The following is a 19,871-nucleotide window of genomic DNA, read 5'->3' as shown; positions in this document are numbered from 1 at the left end:
GTACGGCATTCTCATGGAGGATATATATATACATATAGGTTGAGGAGAAATGAGATGAGTTTGTTGGCTGTGTTTGGCTTCATTTTGTAGTGAATCACATTCATATTTTTGCGGCCAAGAAAATTAAGGAAGAAAAGGTGGAGAATAATACATAAAAAGATAGAAAAATCCATGACCCATTTTCAAAGGTGATGCCACAATTTGTATAAACACTACATAGATAGTGAAGCCATCCGCTATAAAAACTCGATGAAAAGAAGCATTTTATAGGCAAAAAAAGAACAAATGGAAAGGAATACTCATCTTCCCATTTTCGAAACATTACATAATAAATAAAGAAACAACTAGGAAAGGTGAGACCAAATTTTTTGACATTTTCCTCCCCAGTTTTCTTTTTGTAATATTTTTTTTTAAATGTTTGGATTTCTTACCGCATATGTCACGTGGTTACTTTTTGTACAATTACGTTTGATTTCTGGCGCACTTGTCTTGGTAAACAAGAAAAACAAGTAACAAGACGTAAAATGTTCGGCTTACCGTTACCTATTTTAGTAATTCCATTTTTGAATTTTGGACGGCAAACCGAACGCGGTTTCAGCGTCTCTGTCGGTATTGTGAAGCCTGATTGTAATGATCGATCCCATGCTGTGGGGTGTGGGTATGTGCATCCGGCCGGCTTAGCTACTTCCTCACGTTCACGAGGCATGACCTAGCTAGACTTGAATTGCCGGCATGTTTATACCTTGGATTGGAGGAGCAATATAATCCATGGACTCGAGAGAGACAGCAGGCCGGCAAGAACCCACTTACTACTTATTGATCCAATCCCTGTTCGCAATTACCAAAAGTGTTATATGGTGCTTACTTACCAAATCCTAATATAACGTGAGTCAGACAGTCGTCAGTAAATCAGCGACGCAGCGGGTTGACTTGAATGGACCAGGTCACCGCGCGGCCATCAGCACGTGCGTAAATTTGGCAGCAGGCAATAAACCAAGGCCATTGGTACTCGTACTAGTTGCAACTTGCAAGATCGCATAGGCAGGCGTCCATGGTTAGGGTACGTAGTTATTGCCTTCTCCTGCAGTTTTTGATTTCCCATTTGAATTTGCACCAAAGTAACTTTCCAAGTTGCAAGCGTGTCGTGTACATATATATGATATATGCATGCATGGCACGAGACGACTCTCCATAACCACTACGGTATCATCTCACTCACCATTCATTCATTCACTCACAAATTAAGACAAGATGCGTGCCTCATCACTCGTCGACCACTGCGCCACCTCACTGGTCGTCGTGGTGCTACTCACCGCAGCCGCAGCGGCACGGACGAATAACGAGTGCCACTCCGGCGACAAGGCGGCGCTGCTGGCCATCAAATCCGCCTTCGGCAACGCATCCTACTTCAACTCATGGACGCCCGACACCCCGTGCTGTGAGTGGACCAGCGTCTCCTGTTCCGGTGACGGCTCCGCCGCCGCGCGCCGCGTCGTCGGCGTGTCCTTGGTGGACGACGCCAGCCTCGCCGGCCCGTTGCCCGGCGCCGCCATCGCCCGGCTCACCGCGCTGCAGCAGCTGGTGCTGAACAACGTGCCCGGCGTGAACGGCACCATCCCGCGCGACCTCACCCGCCTCAACGCCACCCTCGGCTTACTCGACATCATCTCCACGGGCATCTCCGGCCCGGTGCCGTCGTTCCTGTCCGAGATCACGGCGCTCAGCTACCTCAGCCTCTCGTCCAACAAGCTCACGGGCCCGATCCCGGCGTCGCTCGGGGATATGCCCAACCTCTACTTCCTCGACCTCGGCTACAACCGCCTCACGGGCACAATACCGCCGCTGCTCCTCAGGAAGGCCTCCGACGCATACCTCTACCTCTCCCACAACAAGCTCACCGGCGGCGTCCCGGCCGAGTTCGCCGCCGTGCACTTCTGGACCATCGACCTGTCGTACAACGGTTTCAAGGGCGATGCCTCGTCCCTGTTCGGCGCCAACAAGCCGCTGCTGAACGTCGACCTGTCGCACAATGCCTTCAGCTTCAACCTCTCCGGCGTGCAGCTGCCCGAGGGCCTCAACAGCTTGGAGCTGAGCCACAACGACATCTACGGCGACATCCCGGAAATGGTGGTCGACATGATGCTGAATTATTTGAACGTGAGCTACAATCGCCTCAGCGGCGTGGTGCCCGCCGGTGGCAACATGGCCTGGTTTGATCAGTCCTGCTTCCAGCACAACAAGGGGCTGTGTGGAAGTCCACTTCCACCCTGCAAGCACTGATCCTCGTCTCGACTCTCTCTCGACCACCAGCCCGTCCGGCTGCAGTAATCTGAATATCTGATGGATGGATAATTACAACTTTTATTATACTAAGAAAATGAATAAAAGCATCCCTGTGGCTTACTACTACTCCTACTGTTTACTGCATGTATTTTTTTTTGAGAATTTTTTCATTCAAATCACGAATCAGTACAAAGTAGTTGATCCTTACAAGCATACTGAAACGCAAACATAAAGAACCGTGAACACCGAGAGTACCCTAAGACAACCATAACACAAGAAGATCTCTGAAGCCCTGTGTCATCATCCCTGAATCTTGAGAGAAGACCCCTGCAACAGAAAGATCTACAACCAGTCGCAAACAGGTCGTCATCTTCGACGACGGTACAATTGCCGCCACGCTGCTTTTTCCTTTCTTGACACCAGCGCTGAGAGGGCATGGACATCAATCCAACACACCTGCAACAGCCGTCGCCATCTTTGGCTTTGAGTACCGCGAAAAGTGTCCCTTCCGGAAGGAAGAGAACTCGAGTCATCCGACCGGTCCAGCACCGCGGCCGGGCCATCCGCCCGGACAAAGCAGGATCTCCCACCAGCATCAGCCCAGAGGAAGGAGAAGAACAGCAGCAGCAAATCATACCAACAAGGAAGAAGAAAAGTCTTCGTCTCCCTGCCTCCATCGCCCATCTGAGGATCCAAACGACCAGTGTCGATGGACCCCCAACCACCATGGCCCGCGACCTCGACGAGATCCGGGGATCCCCAACACCGGTGGCTCCTAGACGAAGGCAAAAGCCTCGCCTGACCGCGAACGGAGCCCGGAGAAACTTATTCCTATGCGACACCACCGCAACGGCCTCGGCAGCGTCTCCCTCAACCCTAACCCTACCACACACCCACCTAGCGAACAGACCCGAGGTTCCCCCTCCCTCCCGCCGCCGGAGCGGCCGACGGAGAGAGAGGGAACCGGTGGCGTCATCGGCGGCGCGCAAGGGATCCCTCGCCTCCTTGATCGCCTAGATCCTACTTTTCCGGGCGCGAGTGTGTTTCCTTACTGCATGTTTTCATCAGTTGGATGCTTGTTACTCTCAAGTAAGGTCCGTCCAATAACAAACAGATCGAAGTTTGTGTTGCCTGGTCAACAGCACTACAGCAGACGTACGTACTAGTCCACAATTCTCAGCCCAACACTACTAGGGAAAACCCTAGCAGCAGCGCGGGTTTTGTGCTCACTAGTAGCGCGGGAGGGCGCGCTACTAATAAGGTGCTACAACTATTGCTTAGCAGCAGCGCGTGCATGCCCGCGCTACTGCTAGGATGAATAGCTGCAGCGTTTGTTTGGTACCACGCTGCTGCTAAGGTAACTACTTGCAGCGTGTTTTCTGTCCATCGCTACTAGTACTTTTTTTTCATTTCTAGTGTATTTATGCGCCATCGTACAAATATTGATACAATACCAGTTATGAGGTTTACACCATTATGTCCATAACAGTGTGTCAAATGAAGGTGGATTAGGTTCAAGTGGAGGCAATATGTGGTGCATGTCAAAAGTATACTACTAATCCAAACTTGATCTAGTTTGGACTAGTAGTACTTTCGATGTGCACCACATGTTGCCTCCACTTGAATCTAATCCGCCAGCACAAGCTATTTAATCATCCTCATAGTCATTACCACCAACAATATTTATTTCTATAAAAAACAGTATTTATTTAATCACCACTAACACTAGCTAATAATAATCATCATAGTCATTACCACCAACAGTAGCTACTTTATCATCATAGTAATATAGTGTAGCACATCATCATCCTGAACTCATTTCTAGCTAGCTAATCACTCCTGCTGCTCTCTCTGAGGTAAAATAACATAAAACATGTATAGCTCTCCTCCTTGACCAAGCTGGAGCATGCAGATGAACCTGTCTCCTAATCGTGGGTAGCACATTTGTTTGCTGCCCCCTAGTACTTCTCTGCGCTCCCCCATCACATATTTGATCCAGTCTTGCACTATTAAGCATCCGTCGCTAATCTTGAATGCACTAAAGTAATCTGTAGGATATCTTGGCCGTAAGCTGATAATACTCATGGTACCTTTAGTCTCGATCCCATAAGGCACAACATTCATCGGGAGTCCCTGTTGAAGAACATCGTATGTTAACATACTTAGCAATGAAGTTTAGTTTCAAAAATAATGTATGGAAAAGATGCACTGATGACAAATAGTAAAAATTTTACCATCCTTCCTAAATAGATGTGACCGTAGTTCATTAGGAACACTATTGGTCGCACATTTTCAGTACTAACATTTCTAAATGCAGGAAGAAAATTTGTCTTAACAGTATCAAGATCCTCAAGCCATGAAACATAATGACTGAGCTCCTCGCAGTTGAGTTCAGCCCCAGGACAGTATACGGTCCTGTCTACCAAGCGCTGGACATGTTTGCTTGCACCGAAATAAGCTGACAATACAAATTAGTTGTCAACTATTTTTGAATAAACAATATCGATCAAAGACATAAATATGGTTGAGAAACTTACATAATGGTATAACTGGAGGTGTCTGCACATCGACCCAGATGTCGGTATTACCTTCAATATCATCTTCTGGACGAATATCAAAGGTGATAACCATATCCGGCTCAAATGCATAAGTCTTGCATAGTGCTCGCCATGTTTTGCATCCAAAATAGGTGTAGTCGTCTGAATTGTACAATTTTGCATGGAAAATATAACCATGCTCGGTCTTCAAGTAAACTTTCTTTTCCTCCATACTATGACTGAAATCTATCTTATCCAATACAAAAACTCTTGCATGGCAGGGGATACGCTAGTAGAATAGTAAAAAAAATATAAGTGGAAGCAAATGAAGCAGATGTCATGCTTAATTACGAAAAAAGACTTGTCGCTATGACTTACTGTATCCACTTCGAAGTTCTCGTCCAGCTTGATGCTGAAGCGCCTATCATCATCTAGGAAGATTTCGTCGCACAGGCCGCGCTCGTCTTCACAGTATTTGCAAATACCGAAATCCTTTTCGTCGTCAGACATTTCCTATGTTCATAGTTAAAACATTAATTGAAAATCGATCGAAGACAACTACCAAGATACTCAACACACAAATCCGGGGCACTCGATATTTCCTACATATTCTGGCACAAGTCATGCCAAAATTCACGGAAAAATCCGGCATGACCTTTGCTAAAATAGGACATATCGAGCGCCTGAAATTTGCCGGAATGGAAATGAATCAACACTCTGGCAAAACATAGGCCACTCGGAGGTGTAACCTGCAAACATGACGGGCCACTTGGATATTGAGCAACACAAGATATACATTTCAAAATATCTTATAGGACTCAAATTAGCATGCATTCAATAAGCAAAAGTAAATCATCTCATATGTCCGTACATCGTCGAATATTATCACTAATACATCATGAATAGTGTCATACATATAACATCACTAATACAACTAAAACCCTAGCACACGACGGGTATCGGCGCGGGCGGTGGACACCCACAGAGAAGGAACCATCACGGGATCATAGCTCCAGTGAGATCCCCGGAGAACCTGCCAGGTATTGGAGAACGGCCTGTGCTCCAACGCAAACAAGTAGCGACGGACGTGCGCATCCTCCTCACTGACACGGTGACGCACCACCTCCGCGGAGTCCTCGAGCCTCTCGATCGTTACTGGCCCACGCGACCGCCACCAAAGAAGGTTCGGGTCAACGACAGGCTGGCTCCTCACCAACCTGCGCCCCCCGGTAGGTAGCGCCTCCCAGTACCACCTCGGTGGAGCCCAGTCCCGGACATGGCCGATATGGTCAAGCAGGTGTCGTCCTCCGCCGACTCGACGACGAGGATGCGGGATAGGCATCGTCGACGTCGAGGCGGGAAAAATTGCTTTAACTAAAAAATATAAACAAGTTCTTACTAACTAGTTCTATTAATTCAACTAGTTCTTAATAAAAATAAACTTAATATAAATAAAAATATTCTACTACCTAATTAGTACCTAGTTCTTAATATGCAACTAAAATAAACTTACTATAAATAAAAATAAACTTAATATGCAACTAAAATATAAAGAAACCCTAGGCAGAGGTAGGGGAGAGGAAGGAGCGGGCGTGCTCACCTCGGGTGACTGCGACGAGGGAGGGGCAGGGCAGCGTCGAGGTCGGGGCGGCGTCCGGGGCGGCGTTGAGGTCGGGGGCGGGGCGGCGTTGAATCTGGGGTCGGGGCGGCGTTCGGGGCGGCGTTGAGGTCGGGGGCGGGGGCGGCGTTGAGGTCGGGGGTCGGGGCGGCGTAGAGGGTGCGGAGAGCGCGCGGCGGCCGACGGGCGACGGCGGCGGCGAGAGTGGAGAGAGTTGGATTTGGGGGAAAGTGGCGTGGGGAAGGACGAACCCCGTGGTTAAGTCAGAAGTAGCAGTAGCGCGTTTTGGGAAAAGCGTTGCTGCTATCTTAGCTACAGCGCGTTCTCTGATACACGCTACTGCTACTCCTTTCTCTTCTTTCCCTTTTCCATTTAGTTTTCTTCACATTTTATTTGTTTCCTTTCACCTTATTCTATCTCTTTCATTTTCAATTACCTTTCCATTCTCTTTCCATTTAATTTTATAACCTTTAGCAGCAATGAGTTTATATTAAAACGCGCTGCTACAAACGACGTAGCGGTAGCGCGGTTCGTCATAGATCGCTACTACTATGTGTAGCCTATGAGCTAAGCCGTGGGAATTTTAGTAGTAACGTGTGTTCAGCAAGACGCGCTACTACTAATTAGCACCAGCGTGCTTTTCTGACCCACGCTACTGCTAAAGTTCTGTGTATAGGGTTTTCCCTAGTAGTGCAATATGGGTGTGTTTGGTTTGAGTGATGTCCCTGGACAGAGAACTAGGTTGTATCCTAGTGGCAAAGGGTCACAGTGGTGCAACCAGCTGCCAGAGTTTGAATCCTGTTCGGAGCGAATTTTTGGTTCCTCACTCGGGTGGGCTTCTTTTATAAAAATATGTCCCGAGTGCTAGTGCCCATGGATCTCTTTTTTTTATGTCCCCGGACGGGACGAACCCATTCCATTTTTCATGGTGTTTGATTCAGATGCAAGATTTTTTTTAAAGATCCAGCCATTGCTGGCCTTGAATGATCATTAGTCGAAAGCAACGGGAACACAAAGTGTGGTGGATCCTAGGATCAAAACAGAAATAGAATGCTTGAGTAGGGAGGATAATTGCTGGGCAAGTGTACCAGACCCCGCCCAGGAGGAGTGCCACAAGGAGGCAGTCTCTGATAATGGACCAATGGCTTCTGAAAAAGGTGCCACTGAAACCATCAAGGCCCCGGGATTTCTCCTGTGGCGGACGATCCGAGCAAAAATATCCTTCTCAGATGTGGGACGAGCTAGCCCCCGAAATTCGGCCGGACCAACTCATCCCACTTCCACGCCGTGAGCGCAGTCTCCCTCCATGCACCTTGGTCGCCTTCGCTTACGTGGCCTGGTCCAGCGTCATGCCTCGACGGTAGCATGGCCAGGTAGGCCACTGTGAGAAGCCTAGTATCTAATTCCCCACAATAATTCAATTTGTCTTTTTGGCCCTGTAAATAAAATTATGATTCAATTTACTCCCTCAAACAATTCAAGATGATGAAATGTGATGCCTTACCAGCCATCAATTTTTTAAAGTCCCTTGTTTGCTACGTATTTGATATGAACTTCATGCTTCACATGCCTCACATGCCGCACTGCTGCACAAACCTGGACGTTGATCTCTTCGCATCGAATGAGGGCGATCGAAGACTTGTCAGGGTTGATGCACAAGTTCGTCACGGCACTGAAGTCTCGCAGGGTGCTCATCAGGCTGTCAACCTCCTACTGCTTGGGGTTGATGAAAATCACTACGTCATCGGCATAGAGGCTGACGTGGAGCTTTAGGTCATGGCACGGAATTGGTTCCAACAGTTGCTGCTCTACCATTGCCATGATCAGGTGGTGCAACAGGTCGAAGGCTAGGATGAGTGATAGGGGGTCTTCCTGCCGTAAGCCACGTCGGTGCACAATGTTGTCCCCGGCCACGCCATTGAGCATGAAGGCGAAGGACGAGGTGGATAGAAGCATGGCCAACCAGTCACGCCAGCAGGCACTAAACCCCAGTTTCTGAAGGAGTTCGAGGATGTACTCCCATGATACGGTGTCAAACGCCCTAGCTATATCTAATTTCATGAGTAGGGCTGATGTTTTGCGGCGGTGGAGTGCCCTGACGCTATTTTGCACAAATAAGTAACTGTCGTGGATGCACTTGGTTTTGAGGAGAGCTGTCTGCACAGGGGAGATGATGGTGTGGATTACAACTGCTAGTTTGATGGGGAGAATCTTAGAAATCAGCTTTGCCACCGAATGGATGAGGCTAATATGTCTAAAATCAGTGATGTGTAAACCTCCGTCTTTTTTGGGTCATAACACAACCATTGCCTTGTTTAGTGAAGCTAGATCTCCACCGGCCAAGTGAGAATTGATCGAACACTGCCATGATGTCATCTCTGATAATGGACCAATAGCTTCTGAAAAAAGTGTCACTGAAACCATCAAGGCCTAGGGATTTCTCCTGTGGCGGACGATCCAAGCGAAAATATGCTACTCAGATACGCGACGAGCTTGCCCCCGAAATTTGGCTGGACCAACTCATCCCACTTCCACATCGTGAGCGCCGCCTCCCTCCATGCACCTTGCACTAGTAGAAAAAGGACCTAATATGAGACACATTAGTGCCGGTTTGATTTTGAGCCGGCACTAATGTGTCCATTAGTGCCAGTTCCAATGGCTAGCCGGCCGTTCTCATTAGTACCGGTTCATGGAGAACCTTTAGCACCAGTTCGTGCCACGAACCGGTACTAAAGAGAGAGGTGGCATGGTGTTGTCAGTCTGGGGCCCCTCCAGCACCTTTAGTACCGGTTCGTGACACGAACCGGTACTAAAGGTCAACATACATAAACCCTTCGTCCACCCGAGCCACTCTGTTCTTCCCCTTTCCCCTCACTTCCTCTGTTCTTCCCCTCTCTTCCTCGAGCTCCTCACAAATTTTGCCCAAAATTTGTCAAGATTTGAAGGCCCCCATCCATTCAAATGTCCATGAAGGTTAGCAACTTTGTCCTTTCAACTCTCATTGCTAGATTAGCTCTTGCAATGCTTTGTATAGTGATTAATTTGGGAGGAATTATATTTGCTAGTATTTGATTTATATGCAATTTGAGGTCAAAAATAACACTTAGTTTGCATATGTAGGTGTGGTTTACTTAGTGCCTTCTAAATCTCCGTCGTAACCACCGTCGATCGCCCGCACCATCCCGTCGCCGGCACCACCTTGTGGTGAGGCTCTTGTTCATGAATGTTTTACATTACCAAATTGATGTTTGTGTGATTTGGATATATAGTTACTTGTATAATTATCTTACCCATACGTTGTTTGTTATACATAGTGCCATGGTTTTGATATCCGTCCCAGTCGGCCCTCGTCCTTGTTATGATTCGGATGTGGTATATTCTCTTTTAAAACTAGTTGTTGCATTTCGTGTTTATGACAAATTATGCCCATCAAGTTGACATAGATATTTTTATCTAGGAGGTATGTGAACCGGAAATTCCAACCGACCCTATTGTCGAGAGGTTAAATTTAGTTGAAAGAGAAAACGAGTATTTGAAAGAAAAATTGAAAAGAATTGAGGGGGAGAAGATGGAATTGGAGTTGCATGTTGCCGATGTCGTCGATGATCACAAGATCAAGATGGAGAAAATGAGGTTGAAGATTAGAAAGATTAGAAAATATGCCATTGATAGTGTGGCTTGGTATCATTATGTTGTTGGATCAATTGTTACCTTAGTTGCGATCTTCATCGCATTTGTTGTTGCATTTAAATTCTTTAGCTGGAGAGTTATTTGTATGTTGCATTTAATTAAGTGTTGTATATGAACTTTATGTATGAACTTGTATTAATTTGGTCTATTCGGTGTTGTGTAATGAAGATGAGCCGACAATGGATGTATGATGACCGATGCTCTCCCGAGTTCATTAATGGCGTGCATACTTTTCTGCGAGCCGCTGAAGCAAACAAGCGGGCGGATGGTTATATGCCTTGTCCATGTGCTGGCTGTAAGAATGGTCACAGTTACTCTACGTCAAAAACCATTCACGTCCACCTATTTAAGTCCGGTTTCATGCCCCACTATAATGTTTGGACAAAGCACGGAGAAATAGGGGTTATGATGGAAGACAATGAAGAAGAAGAGGACGACGATGGCTATTCTGGCCATGGGTTCACTGAATACGATGATACAACAATGGGGGAAGAAGCTGAGCTGGCAATGCGGGAAGAAGCTGAAGAAGAGGCATCAGATGAGCCCGCTAATGATCTAGGTCGGGCCATTGCCGATGCAAAGAGAAACTGCGCAAGTGATCTGGAGAGGACGAAGTTGTAGCGCATGTTAGAGGATCACAAGAAATTGTTGTACCCGAATAGCGAAGATAACAAAAAAAGTTGGGCACCACACTTGAATTGCTGCAATGGAAGGCAGAGAATGGTGTATCTGACAAGGGATTTGGAAAGTTGCTGGTAATGATAAAGAATATGCTTCCAAAGGACAACGAATTGCCCGAGAGTACGTATGAAGCAAGGAAGGTTGTCTGCCCTCTAGGGTTAGAGGTGCAAAAGATACATGCATGCCCTAATGACTGCATCCTCTACCGCCGTGAGTACGAGGATTTGAGCACTTGCCTGGTATGTGGTGCATTGCGTTATAAGATCAGTCGCGATGACCCTGGTGATGTCGAGGGCGAGCATCCCAAGAAGAAGATTCCTGCCAAGGTGATGTAGTATGCTCCTATAATACCACGGTTGAAACGTTTGTTCCAAAACAAAGAGAATGCGCAGGCGATGCGGTGGCACGCAGAAGACCGTAAGAAAGACGGAAAGTTAGGAGTACCCGCTGACGGTTCGCAGTGGAGAAAAATCGAGAGAAAGTACTGGGAGGAGTTTGCAGGTGACCCAAGGAACGTATGGTTTGGTCTAAGCGCAGATGGCATTAATCCTTTTGGGGAGCAGAGCAGCAACCATAGCACGTGGCATGTGACTCTATGTTTGTATAACCTTCCTCCTTGGTTGTGCATGAAGCGGAAGTTCATTATGATGCCAGTGCTCATCCAAGGCCCTAAGCAACCCGGCAACGACATTGATGTGTACCTAAGGCCATTAGTTGAAGAACTATTACAGCTGTGGAATGGAACAGGTGTACGTGCGTGGGATGAGCACGACAGGAAGAATTTGACCTAAAGGCGTTGCTGTTCGTGACCATCAATGATTGGCCTGCTCTCAGTAACCTTTCAGGACAGACAAACAAGGGCTACCGCGGATGCACACACTGTTTGGATGATACCGAGAGTATATATTTGGATAGTTGTAGGAAGAATGTGTACCTGGGACATCGTCGATTTCTTCCGACAAGGCATCCCGTAAGAAAGAAAGGCAAGCATTTCAAAGGTGAGGCGGATCACCGGACAAAGCCTCGCCACCGTACTGGTGCTGATGTACATGATATGGTCAAGGATTTGAAGGTAATCTTTGGAAAGGGTCCTGGCGGATAACCTGTTCCGAAGGACGCTGACGGACGCGCACCCATGTGGAAGAAGAAATCTATATTTTGGGACCTGCCATATTGGAAATACCTAGAGGTCCGCTCCGCAATCGACATGATGCACGTGACGAAGAATCTTTGCGTGACCCTGCTTGAATTTTTGGGCGTGTATGGGAAGACAAAAGATACACTAGAGGCACGGGAGGACCAGCAACGTATGCATGAAAAAGATGACATACATCAGGGTCAGGCCAGCTACGCTCTTACCAAAGAAGAGAAGGAAATCTTCTTCGAATGCCTGCTCAGCATGAAGGTACCGTCTGGCTTCTCGTCAAATATAAAGGGAATAATAGATATGGCAGAGAAAAAGTTCCAGAACCTAAAGTCTCATGACTGCCACATGATTATGACGCAACTCCTTCCGGTTGCATTGAGGGGGCTTCTACCGGAAAATGTCCGATTAGCCATTGTGAAGCTATGTGCATTCCTCAATGCAATCTCTCAGAAGGTAATCGATCCAGAAATCATACCAAGGTTATAGAATGATTTGGTGCAATGTCTTGTCAGTTTTGAGTTGGTGTTCCCACCATCCTTCTTCAACATCATGACGCACGTCCTAGTTCACCTTTGCGAAGAGATTAATGTTTTGGGTCCTGTATTTCTACACAATATGTTCCCCTTTGAAAGGTTCATGGGAGTCTTGAAGAAATATGTTCATAACCGTGCTAGGCCAGAAGGAAGCATCTCGAAGGGCCATGAAAATGAGGAGGTCATTGAGTTTTGTATTGACTTTATTCCTGACCTTAAGCCGATTGGTGTTCCTGAATCGCGGCATAAGGGCAGACTGGAAGGAAAAGGCACGCTAGGAGGGCATCAAATAATATGTATGGACGGGCATTCTCTCACTGAAGCACACTACACAGTTCTACAGAATTCCGCCTTGGTGGCTCCGTATATGGAGGAACACAAGAATTTTCTACAGTCCAAACACCCGGAGAAGTCTGACGACTGGATTACACGCGAACAAACGAGGACTTTCGCCGGTTGGTTGCAGAAACGTGCCCTGAATGATGGCGATATTCAAAATGACCTGTACTCGCTGTCCCAGTTACCATCTTCGAATATAATGACTTTCAAAGGGTACCAGATAAATGGGAATACATTTTACACGATCGCCCAAGATAAGAAGAGCACCAACCAAAACAGTGGTGTCCGCTTTGATGCAACAACCAACACGGGAAAGGAAACATATTATGGTTACATAGAGAACATATGGGAACTTAACTATGGATCAGGTGATTTGAAGGTCCCTTTGTTTCGGTGCAAATGGGTCAATATGACACGAGGCGGGGTAACGGAAGACCAGCAGTACAGAATGACAACAGTGGATCTCAACAATCTTGCGTATGCAGATGAACCATTCGTCCTAGCCAATGATGTGGCGCAGGTTTTTTTGTGAAAGACATGTCTACCAGGCCGAGAAAAAGAAAAGATAAGGAAGCGAATGGATCATACGACGAGCCAAAGCGCCACATAGTTCTTTCAGGAAAAAGAAACATCGTGGGAGTGGATGACAAGACAGACATGTCAGAAGATTATGAAAAGTTTGATGAAATTTCTCCATTCACAGTGAATATTGACCCGAGCATCCAGTTAAATGATGAAGATTTTCCATGGCTACGGTGCAAAGGGACACACGCGAAGAAAAAGTTTCACACCCAAAGATCTGGGATGTGACCGGCTTCACTATCATCACTTTCTTCTGTGTTTCACACCCAGGAGGGAATGTCTATAATAGTTAGGGTAGTTAATTATGTGTTTTGGCATTTGAAACGCGAAGAAATTTTATGTGCAAACAAATTCTTTTCATGCATTTACTGATTTTTTTTTCCAGCTAAATGACCCTGAAATTGAAAAGCATTTCAAATGAACTCAGAAAAGGTTGAACCCGGGACGGACAATCTCTTTCGAAGTATCAGGGTTTCCGACGAAAACTGAACTGTTACAAAGGCATTTCATTTTTTAAATAACCTATGCATTACCAAATTGAATATAATGATAAAACACACTAATATTAAACATAAGAAAAAAGAATCACTGAAAAAACTTTTTTCAAAGTTAAGTTATTCACAAACTAGTGATTCACACAAATTTCAAATAATTCAAAATTTAAACTATTCAAATTTGAAAACTACCGGCACTAACAGAAAGTTTGTAATTTTTTGTACCTAAAGCAAAAATATTCACAAAGAAACTCTAAATACAGCAAAAAACAACTCAAAAATAAATAAAACAAAAATAAATAAAGCGAAAAAAAATTAAGAAAATAAAAAAGCCCGCCTACTGGGCCAAAGTGGCCTGCATACGACTAGGAACACAACCTTTAGTTGGGCCAGGATGCAGGCCCGCAAAGGCCCAGTAGGCCCACTTGGCAGAAGAGGACAGGTAGGCCCAGTAGGCCTGCTTAGGAGAGGAGCTCGAGAGAGCTACCGCACTGGGGCTTATAAACCAGTGCGGTAGCCCCTCGGCTAGCGAGGTGGGACTAAACTTGCGCACCGCCTGGAGCCAGCGCACCCCCTTTAGTACCGGGTCATGGCTCCAACCGATACTAAAGACCCCCCCTTTAGTACCGGTTGGAGCCACCACCCGGTACTAAAGGGGGGCGCTTCCCGCCGCTTGGCCTGGCCAAAACAGACCTTTAGTACCGGTTGGTGGCTCCAACCGGTACTAAAGGTCCATCATATATATACAACACTTGAAAAAAATTCAGTTTCCCTCTGTTTCTTCCCTCTGTTTCCTCCCTTCGTCGCGCCGCCCTGCCCCGATCGACACCGCCCCCGCCCCTCGTCACCGACCCCGGCCGTCCCCGCCCCTTGTCGCCGCCCCGGCCGTCCCCGTCCCCGTCGTCCCAGTCGCCGCGCCCCGGCCACCCCGTCGCCGCGCCCCACCCCGCCCTGTCGTCGCCGCCCCGTCCCGTCGCCCAGGCCGCCCCGCCCCGTAGTCGCCTCGCCGGTGAGCTCGCCCCGGCCGCCATGTCCACACACACACACACTACACACACACACTACACACACACACACACTACACACACACATTAGTTTGTTTGTTATAATTTTTTCTGTTTTTTAGTTATAGAAATGTTAGAAATTATTCTGTTTTTTACTTATATAAATATTAGAAATTTTAGTTATATAGAAATGTTATAAATGTTTTCTATTTTTTAGTTATAGAAATATTTATAGAAATGTTAGCAATTTTTCTGTTTTTAGTTATATAAATATTAGAATTGTTATAGAAATGTTAGTTATATAATCAGGAAATTTTAGAATTAGTTTTAGTTAGATGAATTATATTAATGTCAAATTGTTAGAATTTGCATATATATATATATAGAATTTTAGTTATCACAATCCAATCATTTAAAAAATGTTACTTTTTGCGGGCATATAGTATTTGTTCTCGACGATATGCCCGGCCCGCATCCTCGCCGTTGACCCATTCGCGACGACGTCCTGCTTCAGAGGACCCATGTCCGGGACTGGGCTCCGCCGGGCTGGCACTGGGAGGTGCTACCTGGAGGGGCGCGCCGCTTGGTGAGGAACCCGACCTCGGGTCCCGTCGTCGACCCTGATCTTCTTTGGTGGCGTTCGCATGGGGCACATTCGGTGTAGAGGCAGCCGGCCCCGCCGGAGGTGGTGCGTCGCCGTGTCAGGGAGGAAGATGAGCACGTCCATCGCTACATGGCTTCTATGGGTGACGTCAGGTTCTCCACTACTTCGCGGGTTCTTTGGGCAGATGACCGGAGATATGATCATGTGATGGTTCCTTCTCTTTGGATGTGCACCGCCCGCGCCCCAGGAACCGCGAGTGGCGCCCTAGATTCTTCTATAGTACTCGATCTTTATCAGGTACCTAGCCAGTGATGTATTCGATATATAATATTCGAGACGACGTATTCGAGATTATATATATTAAGACGATGATGTATTCGAGATGATGTATTCGAGATTCAGTTTTTCCTTATTGATTAATTGCAACCATGCATTGTAATTTGAATACTAAATTGTTTTATATTTCTTTTGTATTAATTAGTAAAGTAAAAGCTATGGCGGACAATACCGACAGAGAGAGAGAAGAGGAATTGTTCAACATCATACGTAGCCCTCACAGGCTAGATGATCTGAATGAAGATGACGGCTCCCAATATCTGAACAATACCGAAGAGGGTGATGAAAAGATATTCGATCTCGACGACCGAGCTGATGAAGTCATGAACTATGATTATAATGACACAGACAATGTTTGTGATGACACAGACAATGCTGATCTTCAAATAACAAAGACTACCGGCGAGGTATATTTATATAAGCATGCATCCTGGTGATCATCACATGTTTTTTTATTGAAGATATATTAACGAATCGATCTTTCTTCTTTCAGCCCTCCGGATCGAGCAAATCTGCTTCTACAGACAGCAAGACAAAGCGAGGCCCGGGTAGATTGTTGAAGGATGGTGTAAAGTACCACATCGAATCCACCAAACTTAGTGGCGAACCCCTCACACCTAAGAACGTTGCAGACAAGTGGACTCGTTAGTGCGGAGTTCTTGTGAAGGACAAACTCCCGATCTCCATTCAAGAATGGAAAGAGCCAAAGACTAAATGTCCAGGTGTTACTTGGGTCAACGACAGAGCCAAAAAAGACCTAGTGAAATCTCTGATGGAATATTTCACCCTACCAGATCATTTCACTGAAGCAGATGTGGAGAAAGTCAAGGCCGCTGCTCTTAAGAAGATGGCAATTGCATTCAACACCCACAAGAAAACTGTATGGGCCAACTACCTCGCTAATGAAAGGAAGACTCCAGATTTCAAGGGAACACTGGAGAAGCAAAGAGAACACTGGGACGATTTCGTGACCTTCAAGGATTCAGAATTATCTAAGGAACGGTCGATGAAAAACAAGGCAAATGCCGCAAGAAAGACGCAGTTCCATAGGCTGGGTCCAGGTGGCTACACGGTGGGAATGCCTAAGTGGGATAAGTCTGAGCAAGAGATGGAGGGTGCAGGGGTCACTCCGATTACTAGGAGCTGCCCCCCCAGGTGCAGAACTTGGTTCTATGCGCATGGGGGGGCGTTGGACCCGAAGACAGGTTTGGTTTCAAAGAAGGCAAGTCTAAAAGGAGCCGAACAAAAGATATTTGATGCAATAGAAGAAGCTCAAGCGGGGGTGTTCACACCCAACAGAGAGAATGACGAGCTTACGCGTGCCCTGAGAAATCCTGAACACCCGGGAAGAACACGAGGCATGGGCGTTATTCCCTGGTATGAGGGCTTTTCGGACTGGAATGACGACTACAGGTCCCGTGCAAGAAAGAAGATGGAGGAGGAGAAGAAGAGGAAGCTGGAGGAGGAGCAGAGGAAGCAGGACGCAAAACGCCTTCAAGGCCTGGAAGCAAGGCATGCGGACCTGGCACTCAAATTCCAGCAGCAGTTGCAGCAGATCGACTCACTTAGCCAGGAAAGGGGGTCTCAGCAGCGGCAGCAGCAAGCGGATGATCGTCCAGCATTGGATAGCACCGTCCCATCCATGCCGAGAAGCAACATTGGTTCTGCCCCGGGCGACACACTGCTGGATACATACCCTGTGGATGACATCATAGAGAACACTAACTGTGAGCTACACTCCAAAATGAAGAACATATCCATGAAGGTGGCGGACGGCGTTGCTTTTCCAGTTACCCCCGAAGCAACCTACCATTGCATCCCGATTATAGAGGGCTATGCTCGTGTCATGGTTGATGAAGTGGTGGACCCATATTCGGGGCTAACGCTTGACATTCCTAGAGGTGAAGACGAGCGCACACTGGGAGAGGCCATACATTGTATCATCCTATGGAGAAAGGATTGCATCATCTTTCGAAGTCCACCGACACCGCGTCGTCTGCCGACTCCTCCTCGAAGTCCGCCACCGAGTCAGCAGACTCCCGCTCCTCCAAGTCCACGAACGCGTGAGACGACTCCTCCTCGAAGTCCGCCACCTCCTCCAAGTCCCCGAACGCGTGAGCTGACTCCTCCGGTTTCAAGTCTGGCACAACGTCATGCCACTTCTTCGATTTCAAGTCTGGCACCGTGTCAGGCCACACCTCCTGCTTCAAGTCCAGCACATCGTTAGGCCACTTCTCCTAGTCCAACTCGACGCCAGCCGTCTTCGCCGTCTCAGCAATCGCAGAAGAGACATGCCGCAGCTTTGGTGCATAGCGGTACGAGTCGAGGTAGTTCAGGAAGTACAGGCGGAGACAAGCGATATAAATATGGTCCAAGTCTCGCTCCTCTTCCTCAGAGGCCTTACGACATGACTAAGGAGCAAAACGCAGCCATAGTGCAAGCCCAAGTGGACACCCATTTTGGACCAAAACCGGCACCGCCCCCAAAGGAGAAAGTGCCTGAGAAAGTAATTGACCACTTCATTCATATGGCTAGAGAACCAGCTCCCAAGCCTGTTGACTCGGACTATGAGCGCCAAATCAGGAAACTACATCGAGAACGGCTAAAAAAGGAAGCGAGCTCGAGCTCGAGCCAACAAGCAGCTGGCAAAAAATGCCGGAAAACCGTTCCCCAGTTGGGAGAACAGGCGGCGCAAGCGATCCCCCCGCTTATTGTGGCAACAACACATGAGAGGAGTAGTACGCGCGCCAAATATTATTGTGGGCAAACCGTTAGCGTTCCCGAGCATGGCGATGTGGTAATAATGGAGGATCATATAATGCAGGCTCAAATGCTCAATATCTCTGTTGGACAACTCATCAAAATCGAGCCCATGCCTACGCTTAGAGAATCGGAAATAGCATGGAAATATGTCCGGGGCCAACCTTTGGTCCATCCAGACAAGGTCAAGGACCTCCCAACGAGAATGTATAAATTGCATCAATGGTACATGAACATTACCAAGATTTCCAATCAAGAGTCCCTCATGGTAAATGTCAAGCATGAGCATTATTACCATGAGAAAGCTCTCGCCATTGAGTATCCAGAACTATTTCAGTTATACAATCAAGACGCACTCGACAAGTCTATCGTCAATTGCTATTGTCTGTAAGTGATTTCTTTCTGTAATTTAAGTCTCAAACTAGTTATGTAGTGATAATTTTGAGCAATCATTACATGTAATTGTCCTCACTATATTCTTTTTCTGTGGTATTATATGCAGGATGAAGATGTATGAAATAAAAAAAGCTGGACGCTATGGCGTTGGGTTCATTGATCCAAATACCATTAATGAGGACATATGGCAGATTGAATATTGTCAAATGCTGTAGAGGAAAGCATGCTAGAGTTCTTGAAGCGCCTCAATAGCAATGAAGATATACTACTTCCTTACAACTTCCCGTGAGTCACACTGTCTTGTACTACAAATTCTGTTTTTTTGCTTACTAGCTAGCTAGATGTTAATAATTAAGTGTATACAGTTTACGGTAGTTGATTAATTTTATGCACATGCCCGCTTAATTAAGACATGCAAACGTGTGTGTATGCAGTTGGCACTGGGTCTTGTTAGACATTAAAGTTGAGGAAGGAAAAGTTGAATTATTGGACTCACTAACTAAAGAAGATAAAGACCACACCATCGTGAAGGGGATAGTCAACAGGTAATTTCAATCATTATTTACTATATCTCGGCCTATTAATTATTAGTTCGTTATTTCCTGATATGAACTATTTAATAATATTTTTATTAATTTTCTTTGCCGGCGGGCAGGGCATGGGCAAAGTTCATCAAGGTGACTCCAGGCAAGTGGGCAAAAAAGTTGTTTTGGCATTGACCCAAGGTAAGTAATTAAGTAGTACTAGCTAGCTACCATTCAATTCTTGTTTCAATATCATTAATTAATTATCATACTTGATTAATCATTATCTGATTCAATTCCATTCTCGTAAAGACCCTGAAGCAGGCGCCGGGGAATAATCTGT

The 19,871-nt window shown here is 46.6% G+C and overlaps 1 protein-coding gene across 1 annotated transcript; it reads left to right on the top strand.

Moving 5' to 3' along the window:
- The first annotated feature begins 1,040 nt into the window (after nt 1–1,040).
- On the top strand, nt 1,041–2,287 carry LOC123042137 (polygalacturonase inhibitor-like). The gene has a single exon (XM_044464657.1). It carries the CDS (start codon nt 1,252–1,254, stop codon nt 2,278–2,280), a length of 1,029 nt encoding a protein of 342 aa, XP_044320592.1. The 5' UTR covers nt 1,041–1,251; the 3' UTR covers nt 2,281–2,287.
- Nucleotides 2,288–19,871: the final 17,584 nt, after the last annotated feature.

This window comes from Triticum aestivum, chromosome 2B (genome assembly GCF_018294505.1).
Source record: "Triticum aestivum cultivar Chinese Spring chromosome 2B, IWGSC CS RefSeq v2.1, whole genome shotgun sequence".
NCBI lineage: Eukaryota > Viridiplantae > Streptophyta > Magnoliopsida > Poales > Poaceae > Triticum > Triticum aestivum.
Note: the sequence above shows the minus strand (reverse complement) of the source record. Positions and strands in the feature narration are given on the sequence as shown.

Coding starts and splice junctions, on each gene's coding strand:
- LOC123042137 (XM_044464657.1), top strand. CDS start 1,252: ATGCGTGCCTCATCACTCGTCGACCACTGCGCCACCTCACTGGTCGTC.